Below are 20,279 nucleotides of genomic sequence, written 5' to 3'. Positions count from 1 at the left end.
AGGTTTCTAAGAAAACCATCACATCACGTACTACTACATGGACGCCAGGCATGCTACTTTGGGTGCGTTTGGTTGCCCGCATCCTCTCCAGTCAGATCCTGGGAAAGCAATCTTGGTTTGTTTGGTTACCTGTGTAGGAGACTACTAAAGAAGCCCAGAGCCTAGAATTGGAGTAATGGCCAAATCGATTGTATCCAGCGAGCCAGGCATGACCGAGTGCAAGGATGGCACATGACTGCACACGCGGGGACGAGAGGGAGACGGTGCATAGTTTGATGAAGCCGTGCCATAAATACCCTCACCCTCTCTCACTACTCACTCTCCCCTATCTACACCGCCACTCCCTCACATGCAACGTTCTGATCATCGACGGTGGGAAGACCTGCATAGTGACCACTAGCGACGACCTTCCGCATGACAGTAAGCCCTTTCCCTGCCAGATTTAGGGTTTTACAGGGTTTGATATGGCTTAATTTGGGTGTCGATTTAGGGTTAAATTTTGGGGAAGCTAAGTTAGATTAGGGGGTAGATCAGTCTGATTGGGGAAAAAATAGTTTAACTTGGACCGCGTAGAGCAATGATTTTCACTGATGTACAGTCCATGTATTAGGGTGATCGTTGGTATGAGGGTTGTTTCTGCACATTGTAGCTCTGATCCTTGTACCATCTCTCTCCTTCTATATGACAGGAAGAAGTGAAGATCATCGTCCTTTACATGCACATTGTTATGATCCTGCACATTGTAGTTCGGTGGTGTGGTGAGCCTAATGTTCTTCATTGCATTGCCCTTCCGACAAGTTGGTCATCAACAGTGATGTTTCAGGCAGTTGTTTCAAGGGCAAGGCTGTAGTAAAAGGCAATAGTTCAAAGAGGAGTTAGGGGAGGTCGACGAATATTGGCTGCTTCCATGAGGACGTAGGTCCAACCCACTTCTGCAAGATGCTTTTAGCACCTGGGTTATATTTACTTGTTTCTAATACAGGATGCCTTTTGTGAGCACATGGGCACCATCCCACAGGAAATCGTTCTAAGGAAGAACATTGGCTGCAACTGAAGGGTCAAACTTCGAGATGTCAACGGGGGTCTGCCATGGATCAAGGGTGGGTTGGCTTTGCCATAGCTCACAAGTTGCATATTAGTACGTCCTCACCATCAAGGTCCTGAGTGAGGATAGTTTCAAGGTCATTGTGTTTGACCTTTCCGGCGTAGACGTGGTGGTCAAGTGCACCCATCATGTCTATCACTATGAGTAAAATATACCGGAGGTCCTAAAAGTATTTCAAGTGTGTTAAGTAGGTCCTAAAAGTTTGAAATCGTTCACCACGGATTCTAAATGTGTGTAAGTCGTTCACCGCAGGTCCTAAAAGTATGCCAAGTATGTCAAGTAGGTCCCAAAAGTTACAGGTAAAATAGACGTATAGGACCGGTGGTGGACGATTTCAAACTTTTAGGACCTACCTTACACACTTCGAATACTTGTAGGACCTCTAGTGTATTTTACTCTACACTATTATACCTATGGTTGTGTCGTTGTGTGTATGCTTGTTAATATAGTCATGGGTATGCTTGTTGAAAATGATGTGCCTATGAGTGTGTGTGCTCCTAAACTCACCACTAAAAAAAGGTTACCACACTCTATGTCTTGCACGTAACCGAACAACAACACGTTGCATCTCACGAACAAATATTTGCAGCCAAACGTAGTACTTCTATTTCTGTTCTCATGCAGCCTGGAGCTTTGTGGGAAACCAAATGCACTACAAAACATGGTTTACTGCGAAAGTACCATTCTACACCCAGGAGCAAATGCTCCTGGTGTGAACAGTAAAATCAAAAAAGTAGAAAAAAAATCTGAATTTTTTTTGTCACATACTTTCACAAGTGTTTCTTGTGCATGAAATTTTTTATCAGGAAATCACATTCGTGTAAGTCGTGCCGAAAAAACTAAAATCAAAGCTCCAAAATGCTTTTGTAAGTAATATTTTCACAACATCGATTTTGTTTTTTTACCACACCTTCCACCAATGTGATTTCGCAATGAAATTTTACATGCACAACAAACATTTGTATAAGTATGCCACAAAAAAAATTCAGAATTTGCATTAAGCTCTTCCCTCGAAGGAAAGGCTAGCCGCCGCCTCCTCCTTCCTCGACAAAAAAGTTAGGGTTTCTGCCTCCCGCCGTCGCCGCCGCAGGTCCGCCTCCTCTCTGGTGGCCCTAGGACCATGGGGGCGCGGTGGATCTCGGCAAGGGCCGGCGGGAGGGCTCCGTTTTTAGTCGTTTCTTTCAGTTTTGTTAGGGTTTGTGTCATGCTCAGAAAGACGAGTCGGCGGCGGCTCCCTGAAGATGGAATAAAGGTCTCCCCGCCTAGTCCCCGTTCCGGCGGCGCGTCTAGCACCGTTGGTAGGCGTGTGGAGGTGTGTCTCCGGCGGATCTATCTTTGGTGGATTTGCTCGGATCTCGTCGTTGTTCGTCTACGTTCGCGTGTCTTCGGATTGAATCTTTCTGATCTACGTTATTCTTCATCTGCGGCGGTTGCTGTTCTGGTGCGCTGGTCCTATGGGGCCTTAGCACGACGACTTCCCGACTGTCTACTACAACAAGTTGTGCCTGACTCCGGTGATGGAGGGGCGATGACGGCGGCGCGCCTTCGGCTCGCTTCAGTGTTGTAGTCGTCGCTAGGTGGTCTATGGATCTGGATGTAATTTTTATTATTTCTGGTATTCGTTGTACTGCCATGATTGAAGATGAATAGATCGAAAATTTTCTCGCAAAAAAAATCAGAATTTTTTTACATTTTTTTTATTTTTTTTACTGTTCACACCATTTGCTCCTGGGTGTAGAAACTCCATGTCCGGTTTACTGTCTCTATTTGCTCATCTGGACTCAACCGAACCACATATGCAGGAGGCCCAAAATTCATGCACGGAACCAAACACGCGGCTTATGTTTCTTCCTCCCTCTCATCTAGGATCTAGCTTGTTTTTCTCTTCTTTACTCGCGGTGTGAGGCTACGAGAGACCAAACTAATAATTAACTGATGCGTGGACATTTACAGTTATGTTGTTTCTTTTTCCTTTTAATGTAATATTGTCTTCTTCCGTGCAGAGGATTGCATATATCGGGTTTCGACGACGCCATTCTGTTTTGACACCTTGTGCAAGGCTTGTGCTGGACGCAGGCGCAAGTCATCGGCGCCCGTGTCAAACATCGAACATGCTGGATATCGGATGACAACACTAGTTGTGTCTGTCTCTTCAGCAGAAAATAACCTTAATAAAGCAAGAAAAATAAAGGTTTCTAGCTTTCTGCTGAATAAAGCGCCATGGTGCATTTGTGACATGCTTTTCACAATCCTTCAAAGTTTTTCTAATAAATATTATAGTTTTCTCCATTATTAGAATTAGAGCAGCTATCGTCTATACTAGAAGGGCTGGGCGCACTTTGCTGCCCCATTGGTATTGTTGGGTTTTCATAAAAAAAATACTCTTTGTTTCAAAATAGAAGGTGTATTTTTTTTGAAAAGTCAAACCTCTTTAAGTTTGATCAAATTAGAAGTATATCAAAATCAATAATATCAAATTGGTATCATTACATTCATCATGAAACGGATTTTTATATTTTATTTATTTAGTATTGTGGATGTCGATATTTTGGCTCTGAACTTCGTCAAAGTTAAAGAAATTTGAGTTTCCAAAAAACTAAAGCACCTTCTATTTTAGAACCGAGGGAATGTTTAGCGAGTGGAGGAGATGATGGCGTGTATTTTATTTTTATTTATATAATGCGGTGTTTTGGTCGGCCTTTCACAACGCATATATATGACAGGAAATTTTTGAGTCGGTTGTTGCATGTACTATATTGGTGCTACAGTGTCACACGATGACGCTTCATTTTTCTAATTGGTGAGAGGGTGAGTGGGATTGATATGTTTTTATAGGCCGGTTGTTGCTAATTGATTTGAAAATTCGTTGGCCCGGTTGAAATTGTAAACCAAATCTAAAATTGATTACCTCATTCGAATGGAAGAGCTCTAAAATTAGGGAGCACGGTGAATTAAAAGAATTGAAAAAGAGAGTGGCAGAGGATATAAAACCCAGCATATCTGCCTTGGTGAACTCTATAGACTAGAATATCTGCTGCACACTTTTGTAATCCCCTGATCCCCATCCTCCTCCCCCCCCCCCCCCCCCCCCCCCCCCCCCCCACTTTCCCTCCTCATCACCAAAACGGTGTAGGGAGCATGTATATATTTGTACATAACCCTCATTTTTTTAATATATATGGTGTAGGAGCCTCTCCTACTTTTTTGACCCTAAAAAAAGATGACCAATTCTAAATTAGAGACCGCAATTGATTGTGAGCCCTTCAAAATTAGGGAGCATAGTGTATTGAAAATATAGTTGTCCTAACAAAGTTCAGTTTTTTTTTCTGAAAACCCAAGTTTGTCTTTCATTTTACTTAAGAAGAAAAAGGGCATCTCTCTCTCTCTCTCTCTCTCTCTCTCTCTCTCTCTACATTTTTCACCACCCCGAAGTGCATATGTTGAATTTCTTAAACTAAAAACAATGATCATTTAGTCTTTATTTTTATACGCTCACATTTATTTTTAAAAGACACACAAGTAAATTCGCATATCCATATGTTTTGGGGAAGGGAGACGGCTTTGCTTCAGTTGCTGCAAGAATTTGACCATTTCTATTGAAAATGCTCTTAGTTATTGTGGCATATTAGACCGGCGTCAACACATGTGTTGTTTTTACTAGTATGTACTGCTCAGCGAAAAACCTAGCCTCTGCAATCCAAGAAAGCCTAGGTCATTTATTTTCTCTAGCGGTAGCCCGGCGCCAACGCGAACGGCAGCAGTCGGCAACGTATGAAAGCTTTCTTCGTGAGGCGGCCGTCGAATCCTCTAACGTGGCAACGTGGCCGTCCGGGGATAAATGGTAGTGTGGCCACCATGCATTCATTCTGACTACTCCCTCCGTCCGGGTTTATTAGGCCCAAAGACCACTTTGATAGGACCAAGGCAGTGCTTAAAAGAAGAGCTTGAAAATTACAGCTGAAATTGGCCAATTAGGAGGCTCTGTTCTAGCTTAAAGTAGATGCTACATTAATAAACCGCAGCAGCTTAGATGCGCATGCAAACGACATAAACAGCCCACGCAAGAAACAAGGTACGGCTGGGGCGGCTTGCAGGCAAAGGCTAGCATGCACTGGCTTGCATGCATGGCTCGTAACTGCACACGCGATTAACAAGGCATGGCATGGGAATAGGAAACGGTAAAATACTGTGATTGGAGCAGGTTTAATGTGCGCGGCCTTACAATTCCGGACAGGGCTTCCTGGCCAAGAGGCCCTTTAAACCCGGACAGAGGGAGTACCTCCGTTTAGCATAGTAGTATCTCAAAGATACATAGATATGGCTATTGAATATGAACAAATGATTATTTATCAAGAGCATGCAAAGACGATCCTATATATACACATATGGACACAACATCACACCGTGCTATCGGTGTTTATATTCCCTTGAGGTTCGGCAATAAAGAAACTTATCACTCCACCCATGGATGCCCGGCTTGTTGTTCTCCATTTCCTCCTCCTAATACTTGTGCTGCATCCAAATCCTGCTGCCATGGCCGGTCCGTCCCCCCCCCCCCCCCCTCTCTCCCACCCTCTCTCATTTTAAGGTTTGTTAACTTGATGCAGAAACGGTTGATTTTATGTTCTTGTTAGCTTCGTGGATATGCTCATGTAGTGAGACCGTGACAGACTTGAATACTAACGCGTGGATGTCCATGATTGTTTATTTCCGTGCAGAGAATTGCCAGAAAGGAGCTTATAGGCAGCCATTTTGTTTCGACGCTTGGTGCAAGGGGCTTTGCTGGACGAAGGCGGCTCTCGTCGAGGGCGGCCATGTCAAAGACGCCTGGTGTTACAAAACACCATTGGATGCCATTTGTATTTGTTTGTTCTGCAGGAAATGATTAACTAATCTCAACAAAAAATAAAGGGTTTCCGCTAAATAAAGTACTTGCTACTTTTTCTCTCTGAAAATGAGGACCAGCCACCCAAACTGATGCGCATAGTCATATACGTATTATTAATTCTTCAACAATCTCAACCAATGACCAAGTACAACTCAATACCGATGCCGAATAAATGAGCTTAAAAAACCCAACAACATCTACAAAAGGATCTTCCTCACAACAATGTCTCCACAAACTTAGCACGAACCCTATAATGTTTGACAAAGCAACCAACAAAAACGCTACTCATAAACAAAGCTTTCAGGGAAGGATCACCGCACCATGTGGATGTTAACGGGTCCAATCAAATATGACACTTTGACTTTTCATCCTCGGACTCAATATTCGAGACAAAACCTTCAACAAAGGCACAACACACGCATGTGACAAAGTCGGATCAAGCTGAAGAGACGAGAACATGGATTTCCACCCAAAGTATGCCCATATTTATGGTTGAAGCCAAGCTAGATCCTGCCGATGTCGAACCCTGGATATAATCCTCCTGCTCTTGGAAAAGACATCTGGAGCAGGTCAAGGGTCTCGTTGCCCCGCTTTCGGACACTGCTGCACTGCCTTCGGTCCCTGTCAATATGGTTTATTTCCCATGCACTGTAGCATTGTCCACAATTATTTCTTATAGATTTTTTATGTTTAACACTAACAATAGTATTCACATCTCAATTATGCACTTTTTAAAATTTCTACACTTTTAATCATACAATCTAACAGAGCATCAAGTCATCAATTTCCTTTTGATGTAGGTGCAAAATTCTCCAGATATTAATGGCGTGCTTGTGTATTAACAACAATATCAATACATACATGATGGAACAGGGAGATGCTAACCCGCCACCTGGGTGGCCATCCATCCATTCTCAGGGTACCGTCTAGCGGGACGAGACTTGCCTGCGCCCAGCGCGTGCGCCCATCCATGCTCCCGCATACGTGGCTTGATTTGATTGGAACAAAAAAAAGGCCTGGATCCACCCGTTAAAATCAGGGGGGTGATTAGATTAGGAAGGAAAAAGGAAAAAAGAATAGCCGTAGGATGAAGTGGGAGCACGGATGGGCGCACGCGCGGGGCGCGGGCAAGCTGGATCCTGTCCAGCGTATCTCAAATCTCAAAGATATATAGTAAGCATTCATCGTATCTTAAAGATAGATACAATCATTCCAAATAAAAATGTTTATCAAGAGCATGCAAAGACTCTCTATATAGGTAGGATATTAATTCACTATAAAAAAGGCAGGATGTTAATTGCATGTAGTGATGTAGATATATGGTGAAATATAATTAGACGTTGATATTTGATAGAAATTAATTGCATGATGCTATTTGATAAAATATTAATTGTCATCAGATGTTATGTGATGACGTCGACTTGTTTATAACCGGTGCCAGATATATATGCATATAATTTTCTTGGAGATACTATTGGTGGCGTCTCCCTTAGGTTTGATAAGAAAGAAACTATCACTGCCATCACCATGGATGCCCGACATATGGTTGTCTGTTTCCTCCTTGTACTTGTGTTAAACGGAAATCCTACTGCCATTGCCGGTTCGTCTCCCTTTCTCTCTCTCTAACTTGTTTTTCGCTTCTTTGCACGGCCTTATACATGACAGACTGAAGCAAATAACTAAGGCAACATGTGTACCCTGCTAAAACAAACTAATGCATGTGTTGTTTTAGTATGGTTTTTGACGTGATTTTATTATTATTAGTCATTTTGTGTCGTCTTGTCTTTCCATTGTAATTATAGGATCTAAGATGCTCTTCAGCTGTGTTTTCTTTAAAAAAAACTAGCTCGGTAAGTACGAATCACAAAATATAAACCGCAAACCCACTAAGATTTGGGAAAATTATACTTAATCCTGATAATTATTACTACCATCCAACCAGTGTATTTGACATGCTCTCCATCCACTCCATCCCTGAGGTTTCTGAGAAACCGTCACATCATATACTACTACATGGATGCCAGACATGCTACCTTGGGCGTGTTTGGTTGCCCACATCATCTCCAGCAAGCTGGGAAGGTAATTTGGTCGTTTGGTTACATGCGCGTGTGGTTAGGCTTGCATAGCACACTACTCAAAGCAGCCCAGAGCCTGGCTTTGGAGTAATGGCCGAACTGACCGTTTCTAGCGAGTCAGGCACGAATGAGCGCAAGGAGGCCACGCGGCTGCACATGTGGGGACGAGAGGGAGACGGTTCATAGTTTCTCGAAACCGCGCCATAAATCTCCTCATCCCTCTCTCACCGCTCACTCTTCCCTGTCTATGCCACCACTCCCTCACAGGTAGCTTTGTGATTATCGACGGTGGGAAGATCTGCATGGCGACCATCGGCGGTTACCTTCCGCATGGCGATAAGCCCTTCCCTGCCAGATTATGGTTCGATTTAGCATCCAGTTTAGGGTTTTACAGGCCTCTATTTAGAGATTGATAGGGCTCAGTTTGGGTTGTCAATTTAGGGTTATATTTGTGGAAAGCTAAGTTCTATTAGGGGGTATATCAATCTGAATTGGGGGAAGAACAATTTAACTTGGACTGTCTTGAGCAATGATCTTCAATGATGTGCAGTCCATGTATTAGGGTGATCGTTGGTATGAGGGTTGGTTCTGCACATTGTAGTTCTGATCCTTGTACCACCTTTATCCTTCTATATGACAACAAGCAGTGAAGATCATCACCCATGACATACACATTGTTATGATCCTACACATTGTAGTTCGATGGTGTGTTGAGCCTAATGTTCTTCATTGCATTGCCCTTCCGACAAGTTGGTCATTGACAATGATTCTTCGGGCAGCCGTTCCAAGGGCAAGGCTGTAGTACAAGGCAACTATTCAAAGGGGGGTCAGGGGAGGCCAACAAATATCGACCACTTCCATGAGGACGTAGGTCCATCCCACTTCTGCAAGTTGCTTAGCACCTGGGTTATATTTACTTCTAATCCATGATGCCTTCCATGAGCACATGGGCACCATCAGGAAATCATTCTGAGGACGAACACCAGCTGCATCTAAAGGGTCAAGCTCCAAGATGTCAACCGGAGGCATGCCATGGATCAAGGGTGGGTTTGCTTTACCATAGGTCCTGACTGGGGATAGTTTCAAATTCATTGTGTTCAACATTTCTGACGCAGACGTGGTGGTCAAGTGCGTCCATCATGACCCAACTTGTCATGATCCAAGAGTTGTAATATTTGTTTGTTAGTCTGTCGGTCCTGAGCTATTATGCCTACGATTGTGTGGTTATGCGTATGTTTGCTTGTCACTATTATGCCTATGATTGTGTCGCTATGTGTATGCTTGTTAATGTAGTTATGCGTACACTTGTTGAAAGTGGTGTGTATGACTGTGTGCATGCTTGTTGAAAGTGGTGTGCCTATGACTGTGTGTGCTCGTAACCTCACCGCCCAAAAAAGATGTAACCACACTGTATGTCTTACACGTAACCAAACAACAGTAAGTTTTATCTGGTGAGCCTAGACTTGCAACCAAACGCCGTACGTCTGTTGTGCTCTCATGCAGTCTGGAGCTTTGTGGGCAACCAAACGCACCACGCAACATGGTTTACTATCAGGGGCGGAGACGGGGACCGGGGGGGGGGGGGGGGGGGGGAGCAGGGGCTAGACCCCTGCCAATCGCTCGCCCCCCTCAACAAATTTTAGCAGGTTGTGGTAATCGCTAATGGCTGTAGCTAATCGCATCATTAGCCCGTATACAATTTATCCATTGAACTAGCTACGCCAAATATTGATGACCAGAGCCCAATAGCCCATAGATATGTACGTGTCGGCTATTGTTTGCCCTATGGACAATCTAATAGATCCGATTGATTGATCTACGTTCGTATTCTCCTGGACCGCTTAGGGCATTTGCCGCTATCACCGGCCGCCGCTAGTGCCATCCACTGATGTGCGTGTCGTGCTAGGGCGTTTACGGTCGCCGCGGCATCCATCATAGTCGCCACGACGACTCCATCCACTATTCTACCCTCTACAGCCCGCTGTCCGCATACGATTGACTAGATGCAAACGGATCAGATCATCAGAATACAACTAGAGGTCGCTAGCCAGGTGACCAAGATTGAATATGTTTTCTTGCGGATACAGGATTGAATATGTTGGCAGCAGATACCACCATGCATCAGTAACTATTAATAATTATTGTTTATTTTTTGTGAATTGTGATCTTAGTCTTGTTAATTAGCATCGTTTATATTCTGCATCCACGACATGAGTTTTTCCTTAACTTTGCTTTTTATCTATTAACCTAAAGCATCACAGCTCAATTTCAAATATGAAGTTGCTTACTACCCATATACCATGTGGTCACGACAAGACTTATTTGATGTGTCCAATATATACACAATGGTGGATTTTTTTTTTGAGCATCAGTACAGACACAAGCGCTCATATACACGCGCATACACTCACCCCTATGAACGCACGCACGCACACCCTACCCCTATGAGCACCTCCAAGAGACTGAGCCGGCATATCATCTTGAAATTTACGAAGTCACCGTAGGCGCCTCGTCGTCGACGGGAACGTCTCCTCCCACTGAAAGCGCATCGCCGGAAATCCTGAAATAAATCCAGGAACAATGGTGGATTTTTTTGTTACCATGAAATCTTTTCTCGTCAAGAACGGGCTCAACTAGAGTATCAACTTGTCCATTTCTAGCTGGATGTTTGCAACCATCCAGAGCTGAAAATCTCGTCTTCATGATCTGACTGTTGGATCCTAAAACAAGTAAAACTACTACATACGCAATGGTTTATATATTACTTCGGTTGGTCATAAATCTTCTAGTGTCAGCCGCGACAACTGAACAAACTTTTTCGTCTATGGAACTAGACAAGACACGTTTTCGAAACAAAATGAACATGATTTTCTTCAGCATTACATGATTGACAGTAATGGTAAGAAGCATAGCAAAGTTTACATTATCAACTTGTTCAACATTGTAGGTGTAGCGCTCAATTCAAGTGTAGAAATGTAACATTCTTTTGTAATTCCAAACAAAAAAAATTATGATTTTTCATCATGCTATCGTGAGACTGAAAATATCATGATGGTCAATGACTTCTGTGAACATCGGCCTTTCGCCCCCCTCAAGTCCAAATCCTGGCTCCTCCCCTGTTTACTATCTATATTTACTCAGCCGGACTCAACCGAACCACACATGCAGGAGGCCCAAATTCATGTAGAGAACCAAACATGCCCCTTACGTTTCTTCCTCCCCCACATCTAGGGTCTAGCATGTTTTTCTCTTCTTTGCTCGCGGTGTGAGGCTACGAGAGACCAAACTACTCCCTCCGTTCCAAAATAGATGACTCAACTTTATACTAACTTTAATATAAAGTTGAGAAATCTTTTTTGGAACGGAGGGAGTAATAGTTAACCGATGCGCGGACATTTACAATTACACGTGTAATGTAATAATGTGCTGTTTCCTTTTTCTTTTAATGTAAGTAATAATGTGGTGTTCCCGTGCAGAGGATTGCAAAATACCGGGTTTCGACAACGCCATTATGTTTCGAAGCCTTGTGCAAGGCGCTGTGCTGGACGCAGGCGCAAGTCATCGGCGCCCGTGTCAAACAACAAACGTGCTGGAGATTGGAGGGCAGCACCAGCTGTGTCTGTCTCTTCTGCAGAAAATAACCTTAATAAAGCAAGAAAAATAAAGGTTTCTGCAGAATCAAGCGCCACAGTGCATTTGTGCCATGCTTTTCACAATCCTTCAAAACCTTTCTAATAAATCCTATATACAGTAGTGTGTTCTCCGTTTTTAGAACCAGAGTGGCTATCGTCTATATATAGCTGTCCAAACAAAGTTCAGTTTTTTTTTCCTGATACCCCCAACTGTGCCATACTCTCTCTCTCCCTCTCTCTACATTTTTCGCAACCCTGAAGTGCATATTGCGAATTTCTTAAGCTGAAAATAAAGATCATTCAGTCTTTATTTCTCCTTTTGCCAGAAACATGAGTATGCACACTTTTACACGCTCACATATTTTTTCCTGAGACAAAAGTGAATTCACATATCCATATGTTTTGGGGGAGGGAGACGGTTTTGCTTCAGTTGCTGCAAGAATTAGACCATTTCCTTGTGTTTTTGACTTTCTGCACAAATCAGGCAGAAATTCAGTTTTAGCAAGAAAGTATCAATGGCTCAATTATCGACGTTGTGGAGCTCAGGAATTCACATATGCTCCCAGAGAGCAGAAACCCTTCGTTTCAAAGGGCGGAGGGCACAGACAGTGTACTTCCCCAGGACTGCAAATGTCCAAGTGCAAAGTATTACGTACTACGAAAACAATGGTTTTCCAGGACTACAGGTTTTACAGCACAAACTACAGGCTCTACAAAAAGGTCCTAGTACATTCGCCCCCGGGGTTCGATGCTCTCCTTCCGCGCCATTCGATGAGAGGACAAATAGGTCTTGTTTTTTACATAGTATTACAGTGGTTAGTGGTTGTATTTAGTAGTATAATCTACATATGCACCATTGGAATGCACCTCATCTGGGATGAAATTTTTGTGGTGTTGCTGTTAACTGCCACAAGCTTCAGGTTCTTGCCTCTAGAGAGCTCTTTTCTGCTCTTCGATTCGGCGGGGTGCTTCTGCTCATCGAGCTCCATGCCTCAGGATTGCTCGGGGCTCTCGGAGACAAAACCGGATTCTTCTGCGAGGACTGAGAGTTCCTGGTCGCCGCTCAGGAGCTGAGTGGAAGGGAGGTACATAATCAGTTCGGGAACACATAGGAAGCATAGTGCTTTCATCATCTAGGAAGCATGTGCAAGCCACGACGGAGTGTGGTGACCGACAACATCACATGTAGAAAACCAAAGCTATATGCATGCTACTGCGAAGTAAAACAGAGGATGTCATCTGAGGATAAGCTGCAGATTCAGTGTGAGCCAATACTGACAGAAATGCAGATGTGCACCGAGAACTTAAATCATGCCTCAACATAAAACACTGAATGGGTGACATCATGGACTTGAACTTTAATGGAAACATCCAACTTATCGGGAGTACCTTCCCGTTGATGACCCATGTTGGAAAACCTTCCAGACCAGTGGCCACACATTCGTTGGCCATTTTCTTCCCCTTACCGGCTCCATTAGGGAAGCATTCCACATAATCCAGAATTTCCATAGCTTCACGACCAAACAACTGCATGACCATATGGTAAGAATTATAAAGTAGGTCTTGATTGATTTTGCTCTGCTTCATTTTTGGAGATCTAGCACAGCAACAATGAGGTCCTGTGGTAGTAACTATTAAAAGCTGTTGATTCAAGGAAAATGAAAGAACTCATACTTGTTTTTGGTCATTGCAGTGAGTACACCAGAATGCTCCATACATCTTAGCACCTATAGAATGTAGATGTCTTGCCAGTGAAATAGCAAAAGGGGTTGATTCTGATGTTACCTCTGTTTTGTATGGTTCTAATACGAAATCACCTGTACTGCATAAAATGAAGGAAAAAGAAAGTCTATTAGTCACTTGAGATGATCTTAAAGGAAACGAACTACGTAGAATAAAATTCACATTGACCTCAAATCAAAATGGCTGGTTCCTAAGTAAAAAAGGAAAAGGAAAATGGTTGTCCAAAAGAGAAATTCACTATGGGATATGAAACATACAACCATAATAGAGAGTTAACGGTTTGCTGCACGTTCGATGAAACTTCAAGTAAATGGCAAAAAAAACGCCTTATAATTTGTATTTTCGCTGAGGCAATCCCATCATTCAACGTTAATTACCAATGTGAGAGTAAGTCTCACCCCTTTAACTGAGTAGTAGCCGAACTATATGAGTTTGTTAAAGCAAGAGCAACAATGACAGCTACAGCTAACTGAAGACCAACAAACTTCTGGATACGTGCCAAGCCAATGTCCTGCAAACAATTCCTTGGAGCACAAGGTTAGTTGGGCGGGCTACTTGATTACCAAAAGATCTAAATGAAGAAGAGGAACACGCTGAAGCAGAATGTTTAAGAAAGCACACACCTTCAGTCTGATGAAAAATAATGTGAAGGAGATAAATGCTGACGACAGGCAGTATAAGCAAGAAGTCCCGACAAATTTGGTATTCAGGATGAAGAGAAAATAAGCACTCGCAGTCGCCAGTGAAGTAGCAAGCAGAAGCAAGGTTAGGCGGATATCCAAGTCATCGAGTCCAGGGAGTAACTCCTCTCCGTTTTCTTGTAGAGAAAGTGCAGTCACCACACCATATGTCACCATACCAACTAATGGAAGAGGGATCCCTACAGAAATAAAGCGAGACCAATGTTACTGATGAGCATCCATAGTACTGTATTATGTGAAAGTTTATCTCAGCACACACAACACGGCACACGGCAGAATGATAAAAGGGACATTCATACATAGTTGTATAAATTCTGAACCTGCAACCATGGGCAACAGTTGAAAAAGAATGGGCACCGGATCTCGAATGTGGCTAAGTTACCAATACACAATCCTACCTACATAATGAGTACTGACAATGCAAGCATAATGAAAGCAGTACAATTTTCAGAACTATCAATCCCATGAGCAGTGGGGGAGGAAATTACCGAAGACGACGGAGTAGTCGCTGTCGAGCACGTCGCCGCAGCCTCCCCCGGCGACGGGGCAGAAGGCCTCGGAGCCCGTGAGCTTGAGGTAGCTGAGGTAGCCGGTCTCCAGGAGCCCCAGCCCCGCGACGCCCGCCGTCCAGGCGCTTGTGGAGACGCCCCACAGGGACGAAGGCGGCGCCGGAGGAGGGGGCGAAGGCGCGGAGGTCTCCTGCTGTTCCGGGGAAGGAGGTTCTGCGCAGCACCTGAACCGCGCGGCTCTCTGCGAGGACCACGGAATCAGAGGACGCGGCGACGGCGCTCAGAAGTGCAGACGGTGTGGGTCTTACCTTGACGCGCGGCGGGGAGGAGGTGGCGGTGGAGACGGCGCGGCGGGCCGCGGGCGGGAGGAGGGAGATGGAGAGAGCTGCGGAGATGGTCGCCATGGCCGGAGACGGAAGTGAGTGGTGAGAGCTCGCCTGACCTCTCAGCTCTCACGACTGTTCTGTGGGCCACACTTCCCAGCTGAGCTTGCTTACTGGACCTTGCATTTGATCCATACACTCATGGAAAGAAGTCTGGGCCCATCAAATAACACGATTCTTTTTTTCAATTTTTCTGGAGCCAGCAACCTTGCTATGCAATGGGATGATGGCAGGAATTCTCACTGCAGAAGAAAATACTGAGCCATTCCCTCTAGTTAGGGTTTCTCTAGTTCTCCCGGGGCGATCTAGCCACCGTCGAGTCTTTTTTTTGCTTCCCTACCGTCAATCTTCTCCCTACTACCGTCTGTGGGGCGCTGGGGGGGGGGGGGGGGGGACAGTGAAAGTTAGGGTTACCCCAAGCAACTCGATCGATCTTTTCTTCGGGCCAGAGTTCTAATGGCTTCCGACGGGGCATCGAGTTCCTCGGGAATTAGTGATGTCGAGCAGATGATGAAGGAGCTGGGACTGAGAGAGGAGGACCTGGATGATGTGGATTTTGATGAACAAGCCGCACCGCCGGAGGGACCGCGATGGATAGCTCTGGCTAGGGTTAACACAACAAAAACCTACAGCCAAACATGGTTCTACAGGAACATGTGTGCGGCCTGGGACATAGCGCAAGAGGCAAGGTTCAAACCTTTGGAAGATAATCTATACACTATTCAATTCTCATGTCTAGCAGATTGGGAGAGAGTCATGAATGATGGTCCATGGAATTTCAGAGGAGATGCGGTGATTCTGCTGCCATATGATGGGATCACGAAGCCTTCCACTGTTAAGCTTGAGACAATTGATATATGGATTCAAATCCATGATATACCAGAGTTGTATGCGCATCTGGTGGCTCCACTTGCTGCTAAGGTGGGGGAAGTTCTCTTCCCTTAACCTAATTCACACGACTTTATTGGTAACTTTCATTGAGTTTGGGTCAGAATTAATGTATTCAAGCCACTCAAGAACGCGGTGTCTATGATTAGAGATGGAAGAGACAGATTTATAGAGTCAAGTATGAAAAGCTCCCTGACTGGTGTGTGGTTTGCGGCATGCTTGGGCATCAATTTAAGGAACACGGCAATGGTATTCACCCTCCGTCTGCCTTGGTGTTCAAGGATCTACGTGCAAATTGGTTTATCCGCTCAGGCAGAGGCCCTAGAGAAGGACGCAGCCAACGAGGTGGTCGCAGGGGAGGCTGATCAGGAGGGCGCTCGAGTGGGCACTCAGAGGGGAAGAGGAGACATGACAGAGAGCCATGCACCGAAAGTAACACAAACCCCTGTGGATCCTGCCGGGGCGGCTAGCGATATGGATATGGAGGAGTTGAGCAGGAAGAGGAATGCGGGAGCAGAGCTCGGGCCAAACATCATATTCTCCCCCAACCCAATTATGCACCTGCAGTGGACAAGGTAAATCCTTTAGCAATTATGTTGGTGGGAGCTAATGTGATGAGTCCCCCCCCCCAGCGAGATTCGAAGAGGACTAAGAAGACAGATGAAGATACAGAGGGACAAATCTCAGCAGTGAAGAATTTGGCGGGCTCCTTTAAGGAGCGCCGCCGGGCCCAATGAGTGCTTTTTGCTGGAACTGTCGTGGAGCGGGTAAACCTGCGACAGTTCGAGAAATTCGCGAATTCGCGATGAAGTTTACCCCTAGTGTTCTATGTATAGTTTAGACACAAATAAGTGGTGCACGAGTAGAAGCTCTAGCAGGAACTTTAGGTTTTGATAATTCATATGCTATTAGTAGTCAAGGTAGAAGTGGAGGTATTGGTATGTTTTGGAATAATACATGCAATGTTGAGATCTTGGGAGATTCTGTTTATCACATTGATGCAAAAATCACAGAGGAAGGACAGGACCCTTGGCGCATCACTTGTGTATACGGGGAGGCCCAAACCCATCTCAGACACCAAACTTGGGACGTTCTAAAGGGGATCGACACAATAAGTGATTTACCCTGGCTTTGTTTTGGTGATTTCAACGAAGTCTTGCATCAGGAGGAGCATCATGGGATAGCGGACATAAGTAATGCATAGATCCAAGCCTTTCGAGAAGCAGTTGACGTGTGCATGCTTATGGACCTGGGGTACCAGGGCGACCATGGACATTTGAGAAGAAGATTACAGGGGGAGGTATGCTAGAGTTCGGCTGGATCGGGCTTTGGCCTCGGCTAGCTGGATTACAAGATATCCACACGCTTTCTCATTTAGTGGGTGCAACCTCTGACCACAGACCGATCTTGTTGAAATTTGATAGCACACAACATGATACAATGTCGAGGAAGGTTTTTAGATATGAAACTATGTGGGAGTCACATGAAGCATGGAGGGACAAGATAATAGATTGCCGGGGTGCTTTGGCGCCTGGGTATGGAGTCGGCGACTTCAGAGATAAGCTGCTCAGAATAAGTAAGGACATATCAGCATGGGGTATTGATAGGTTTGGAAGTGTGCAGAAGGAGATGAAACAAATCAGAGCAAAGCTTGAACAGCTGTGGAATGATCCAGCTAGAATGGGGCCAGTGCATGCAGAGATAAAGCTGAATGAGAGACTAGTAGAGCTACTCCATAGAGAAGAATTGATGTGGCGACAGAGATCTCGCCTTGAGTGGATGTCAGCTGGAGATATAAATACTAAATTCTTCCATATGCGGGCTAGTATGAGGCGGAAAAGGAACATGATACGTGCTTTGTCAAACTCTTTGGGAGTGGTAAAAGATGACCCATCTGAGTTAAAATCGTTGGTTCAAGATTTTTATCAATCTTTGTACACATCCGAGGGGGTACATGGGATGGAGGAAGTCTTGAGGCATGTACCCTGAAAGGTCACACCGGCGATGAACGATACTTTATGTGCACCGTACACTAGCGAGGAAGTCAAGACATCGTTGTTTCAAATGTTCCCAACAAAGGCGCCAGGTCCCGATGGCTTTCCTGCTCACTTCTACCAGCGTCACTGGGACATATGCGGAGAAGAGGTTACCTCGGTGGTACTGAGGATAATTAGAGGGGAGGAGAGCCTTGAGGGGGTTAATGACACGGTGTTAGTTTTAATACCAAAGTTAATGAGCCCGACCCTTCTATCTCAGTTCAGGCCAATCGGTCTTTGCAACGTCTTATATAAAATTCTGTCAAAGGTAGTACCGAACAGACTGAAGATCATATTGCCTGATATTATATCTGAGGAACAATCAACATTTGTGCCTGGTAGAATGATCACGGACAACATTATCTGTGCATACGAATGCTTGCATTTTATGAAGAGGAACAGGTCCAAGAGGAATAGTTTGTGTGCTCTAAAGCTTGACATGATGAAAGCTTACGACAGGGTCGAGTGGGCATATTTGTAGGCGATCATGCTCAAGTTGGGTTTCTCACCAGCTTGGACGGAAATTGTTATGGGTATTGTCAAATCAGTGTCTTTCTCGGTTATTTTTAATGGTGAAAAACTTGAACAGTTCAAACCATCTAGAGGTATTCGGCAGGGAGATCCCATTTCTCCTTACTTATTCTTATTGGCAGCAGAGGGCCTTTCGTGCCTTTTAAAATCCAGTTCTTAGTCATCGATACTTGCAGGCGTGAAGGTGACACCCACAGATCCTGTGGTGAACCATCTTTTGTTTACGGATGACAGCCTGCTGCTTTTTAAGTCTAGTGTGGAGGGAGCAAATGCGGTTTCAAACCTGCTTCGTAATTATTGTGATGCATCTGGTAAAAGAATTAACAATGACAAGTCATCAATCTTCTTTAGTAAAGGATGTCCAGAGGCTCTAAAGCATCAGGTGAAAAATATCCTTCATGTGCAGAACGAATCTTTGAGCGAAAAATACTTGGGCATGCCGACAGAGGTGGGTCACTCAAAGAATGACACTTTTTGTTATTTGAGAGATGGGGTGTGGGAGAAAGTGAGGGGATGGATGCAGAAACTACTCTCAGCAGCGGGGAAGGAGGTGTTGATAAAATCAGTGGCACAGGCCATACCCGTTTTCTCAATGTCATGCTTCAGACTTCCTAGGGGACTTTGTGAAAGTGTGTCTACACTTATAAGACATTTTTGGTGGGGATCTAAACAGGGAAAGAGGAAGCATGCTTGGGTATCTTGGGATGTGCTGACAAAACCAAAGAACTTGGCAGGCTTGGGTTTCAAGGATCTAGAAGTCTTTAATCTATCTCTTCTATCAAGGCAAGCCTGGAAGTGTCTGAATGAACCTAACTCGCTGAGTTCACGTATTCTCAAGGCAGCTTATTATCAAGACAGTTCTATCCTCGAAGCGGATTTGGGATCAAATCCCTCTCAGATTTGGCGGGTAGTAGTGGATGGCAGAAACGTAATGCAGCATGGTGCGATCATGAGGATTGGAGATGGGACACCGACTCACATTTGGCAACATAACTGTATCCCTAGGGCGGGCTTGATGAGGCCGATCTCTTCGTTGGTTTAGGATCCTCCACAATTAGTGGCAGAGTTAATCGACACGTCTTCAACATCTTGGAGAGAAGACTTGATCAGACAAGTTTTTGTTCCTGTTGATGCCGAGGCTATTTTGAGAATTGCACTATGTACAAGGCATGTAGATGACTTCTGGGCGTGGTCGGAGGACCCGAGGGGTCGCTTCTCGGTAAGAACTGCATACAAGATGATCTTGTTGGGGAACGCAGTAATTTCATAAAAAATCCTACGATCACGCAAGATCTATCTAGGAGATGCATAGCAACAAGAGGGGAGAGTATGTCCACGTACCTGAGGGAGTCCTGGATAAGGGGGTATCCGGACAGCCGGACTATATGCTTTGGCCGGACTGTTGGACTATGAAGATACAAGATTGAAGACCTCGTCATGTGTCCGGATGGGACTCTCCTCTGCGTGGAAGGCAAGCTTGGCGATCCGGATGGTAGATCTCCTTCTCTGTAAACGGACTCTATGTAACCCTAGCCTCCTCCGGTGTCTATATAAACTGGAGGGTTTAGTCTGTAGGACAAGACAATCATAATCATAGGCTAGCTCCTAGGGTTTAGCCTCTATGATCTCGTGGTAGATCAACTCTTGTAATACTCATACCATCAAGATCAATCAAGCAGGAAGTAGGGTATTACCTCCATCGAGAGGGCCCGAACCTGGGTAAACATCGTGTCCCCAGTCTCCTGTTACCATTAGCCTTAGACGCACAGTTCGGGACCCCCTACCCGA

At 44.8% G+C, this 20,279-nt stretch overlaps 1 protein-coding gene and 1 long non-coding RNA gene across 2 annotated transcripts; one reads left to right on the top strand and one right to left on the bottom strand.

The window, feature by feature from the left end:
- Nucleotides 1-5,400: 5,400 nt before the first annotated feature.
- Nucleotides 5,401-6,049, top strand: LOC123089411 (uncharacterized). The gene is made up of 2 exons (XR_006442282.1): nucleotides 5,401-5,645; nucleotides 5,824-6,049. It is a non-coding gene; the product is annotated as an uncharacterized lncRNA (long non-coding RNA).
- A 6,282-nt stretch (nucleotides 6,050-12,331) lies between these two features.
- Nucleotides 12,332-15,185, bottom strand: LOC123093609 (thiol-disulfide oxidoreductase LTO1). The gene is made up of 7 exons (XM_044515603.1): nucleotides 14,962-15,185; nucleotides 14,633-14,894; nucleotides 14,067-14,323; nucleotides 13,842-13,954; nucleotides 13,375-13,522; nucleotides 13,090-13,227; nucleotides 12,332-12,770 (listed from the first exon to the last, which is right to left on the bottom strand). Exons 1-7 carry the CDS (start codon nucleotides 15,055-15,057, stop codon nucleotides 12,693-12,695), a joined length of 1,092 nt encoding a protein of 363 aa, XP_044371538.1. The 5' UTR covers nucleotides 15,058-15,185; the 3' UTR covers nucleotides 12,332-12,692.
- Nucleotides 15,186-20,279: the final 5,094 nt, after the last annotated feature.

The sequence above is a fragment of the Triticum aestivum genome, chromosome 4B (assembly GCF_018294505.1).
Source record: "Triticum aestivum cultivar Chinese Spring chromosome 4B, IWGSC CS RefSeq v2.1, whole genome shotgun sequence".
Lineage (NCBI taxonomy): Eukaryota > Viridiplantae > Streptophyta > Magnoliopsida > Poales > Poaceae > Triticum > Triticum aestivum.
The sequence above is the reverse complement of the archived record's forward strand: the minus strand, read 5'-3'. Positions and strand labels throughout refer to the sequence as shown.